This window comes from Oryzias melastigma, linkage group LG15, assembly GCF_002922805.2.
Source record: "Oryzias melastigma strain HK-1 linkage group LG15, ASM292280v2, whole genome shotgun sequence".
In the NCBI taxonomy this organism is placed as follows: domain Eukaryota; kingdom Metazoa; phylum Chordata; class Actinopteri; order Beloniformes; family Adrianichthyidae; genus Oryzias; species Oryzias melastigma.
Window position 1 is genome coordinate 6,281,566 of NC_050526.1, and position 3,710 is coordinate 6,285,275.

Here is a 3,710-nt window from a genome sequence, read left to right on the forward strand (position 1 = left end):
AGGTAGCAGCTTCAATTTTCAGTGAAAAACCAAAAGAACACACGTGAGTTTATATGAAATCATTCAATAGATAAAACATGAATGAAGAAGAATCTATGAAGGTGAACCTATTGAAGGAAATAAATCCAGTTCTAAAGGATTTATCAAATTCCATCAGTTGGAGAAGGGAAGGAATTGGAGATGTGAGACAGATGGACACTGTGTTTGGAGGGGTTCAAGGGGAGGGCGAATTGGTGGAGTTTCCCTTTTTGTGAGAAAAGGGCAAAAAAGAACAACCACTGCGTCAAAAACAACTTTAAAAAAAGAAAAATAAAGCTCCCAATCTAAATACTAATAACATAAACAGGCACAGTTTAATATACTCACTGGAAACTGGTGTCAAAGAGATAAATTATTTACAGAGTTTGAGGATATCACATACGCTTGAAGTGGTAATGAGATGGAGCTGCAAATCAATCACCGCAAATGGCGTTTACAGCTCTTCGGCATTAACGCCACAACCTCAGTGAGCATCTCATCTGTATATCTGAATATTTCCATATCGGTTTGATTATTTATTTAAGGTGTGTAATTTATGTTTTTTAAGAGGTACAACAAACCTGCATGCTGCTGAAATCCTTGGAAGATAAAGTCAGAAAATTGCTGTAATTCTTCCACTCTTTGAATTAATTCAGAGAATCTTTTTTTTTTCCAGTCTGCTCTTGAACTGTGTAGCATCTTTTGGATAAATCAGACAATTCTGCAGGAGGACAAAATAAACCAAAACCCAAAAAAGTGACCAAGTAGATCTGATTTATTTACTTTTTTTCGCTTGATTTTCAGAATAAAAGCAGATTTTATTTTAATGGATTTTAGGGAACTTTTTAGGTTTAGAACTAAAAAGTGAATAATATCTTTCATTTTTTAATGAAGAACCGGTCAAACCCCGTGGTTAAAGCTTAACGGACAGAACAAAACAACAAAAGTAAATAAAACATAAAAGCATCCCTGGCTGAATTATTGATGGGAGATGCTATGAGAGAAACAGGTGATCATTTCAGAGCAGGTGTGTTGCAACAGCTTCCACATCCTAAACAATGCAGCGTAATTGCGTTTGATTCAACCTCAGCTGCACAATAAAAGCTGATTAACAAGCCGCTGCTGTAATTCGTCGGCTGTTGCTCGGCTAATAATTGGAATTACAGATCAGGAAGGTGGCCGCCTCTGTTTTGCCGGTCAAAACGTGAACGGGTAAGTGCAGAGTCCTTAAAGGCTCCTCGCAGTGCTCCGCAAAAGCTGCACCGCATAAATTAACAATAAACACTGAGCTAAAAGGCAGTTTGCACTCACCCCACGTCCGTTGCACTTCCCGGAGCACTCATGCACGCCGAACACGCTGACGTTCTGGCACTGCCGGTTCAGGCACACCTAGGAAAACAAAAGCGCCGGTAAACATCACCTCAAAAAGGACTCAGCTTGGGAATTTGTGAAACATTTATCACAGGATGATGCCTTTTAGGTACTTTTAAACAAAAAAACTATTCATGTTGTGGAAAAAAATGCAGATTTATCTATATTTAGCTAGTAGATCAGATTTGAAAAAGAGTGTTCAGTTCTAAATATTGTATTTTTAGAGTTTAAATGAATGTTTTTTATTAGAATCAACTCTAAAAGAGGGAAAACGGACGACACAAACAAAAGACTAACAAAAAAAAGTTGCATTTAAGTTGAAAATAACATTTAAATGAGCATTGAAATCCTCCAATTATGGTCAAATTTCCGGACAGATTGCTGCAGAAAACACCACCTTTGTGAGAAGAGCAGGACCGGTGACACCTGCCATCACACCATTAAAAACAAGCCAGTAATGAGTGGTAAAAGCTTGTGACCTGGGAGACTGTAGCCAGGAAACAACGGGGATCTGGCTGACGGCGTGCAGAAGCTCAAGTGTGAGCATCGTAAAATGAACTCTGACAAATAACTCCACGGGTTCTTTTCTTGAAAACAGTTTACCTCTTCTGTTTGCTGGGCTGCATCACAAATGCAACCAAATATTAGGAATCGTGTGTATTAAAAATAAATGTTTAAATACTTAAAAATGTTTGACCACAATCTATCGCAGGCTACTGTTAACTAAATACACGTTTTAAAAGCTAAACTGCAAAGGGTTTGGAAAACATCTGCCATGTCTGAAAGGAGATAAAATCTTTAGTTTGAGGCAGAAAACAAGTATGATGTAATTTAATGCTGAGGAACTTCAAAAAGTTAGATATTCTGAATTAAAAACCAGAGAAAGTTAGAATTTTGATGTAGATTCTTAGCAACTTACAATTAAGTATGAGAGGATACAGCACTTTATGCTGATTTTGCACCATAATTGAATTCACTTGGATCCAAATATCAAGTTATACATAATATTTAAGAGTTGTTTTTTTTTTAGATAGAAAGCTGGAAAACAGTGCAGGAAATTGCAATGTTTTAAATTAATCGCATATTTAAGTTTTTGTAATTTGGTTAATGTAAGCATAATTTATTCAGCTACCAATTGTGCAAATTCTCTCACCTAAGAAGGTGAGAGAGGCCTGTGATTTTTATCATAGATTTACCTCAACTATGAGAGACAAAATTTTAAAAAAGTCCTGAAAATCAGATTTTTAGATAATTTATTTGCAAATTATGGTGGAAAATAAGTACTTGGTCAATAACAAAGGTTAAACTCAATACTTTGTTATATACCCTGTGTTGGCAATGACAAGGCTTTTGGTCTGGTGTTTTGGTCCATTCCTCCATGCAGATCTCCTCTACAGCAGTGATGTTTTGTGGCTGTTGCTGCAGCACAGACTTTCAACTCCCTCCAAAGATTTTCTAAGGGGTTGAGATCTGGACTCTGGTTAGGTCACTCCAGGGAGATTATCAGTGCTCTTTTATGTCTTCCATTTCCTAATGATTTCTCCCACAGTTGCTGGCTTACTAAATACTTTTTGAGTTCATGATATTATGTAATTTAACTTTTTTGCGAATTGCATCTTCAAACGCAAATTATGATATGAATCAAGTCGTCGTTCAAATGAATCATCACACCACTAGTGGAAACGGATCACTTTGATTGTAAGCAGTGGTATTCTAATCCATCGTAATTAAAGCAGGAAATTCCAGCTTTCATTTCTGCTCGTCAGATACTTTAGCTCACTGGTTCTAAACATTTTCTTGACTGGATTCATACAAAGCATAGAGAAAGAAAAGACTGGTATTAAAAACAACCAAAAAGTGAAAAATGATTTGAGAGCATCCAGTGACAAGGTACATTGCAGACAGTTTCATTTTTACCTTCACCAATCTTTACAAATTTTAGTTCTAGTTAGTGTTTAGTTAAGTAAATTCAGGTAATACTTCTTTTCTTATTCCTTTTTGTAATTTATTGAATATTCAGATGGTTTTTGAGGTGTGTTTGAAGATAGAACAGATTGGGCCACTGTGTATCAGAGGTTGACTTATACTTATAAAACTTATAAAAAAAGAACACAAAAAATGAAATGATTAGTTGGGCTGATTTAAGAGAAAGCATTAAAAAAATCAGTAGCACTTATTGTAATCTGGGAGTAACAGAGTGCACCTTAATCCATGATACGTCAAACACAACTTTCCCTGTAGAGAACATTAGAAAATGTACTTTTTTAGACAAGAGATTGTCTTAAAATAACATTTTGACCAATAGGACCATTTGTCTCAAT

General features: G+C 35.8%; 1 protein-coding gene across 2 annotated transcripts in view; it reads right to left on the minus strand.

Moving 5' to 3' along the window:
* The window catches only part of adam12 (ADAM metallopeptidase domain 12), a 114,240-nt gene that overhangs the window by 19,133 nt on the left and 91,397 nt on the right, over positions 1-3,710 (minus strand). For both annotated transcript variants that reach the window (XM_024298044.2, XM_036215516.1), the window contains exon 17: positions 1,330-1,407. In XM_024298044.2, coding sequence (XP_024153812.1) covers positions 1,330-1,407 — 78 coding nt within the window. The remainder of the gene's footprint in view (positions 1-1,329; positions 1,408-3,710) is intronic.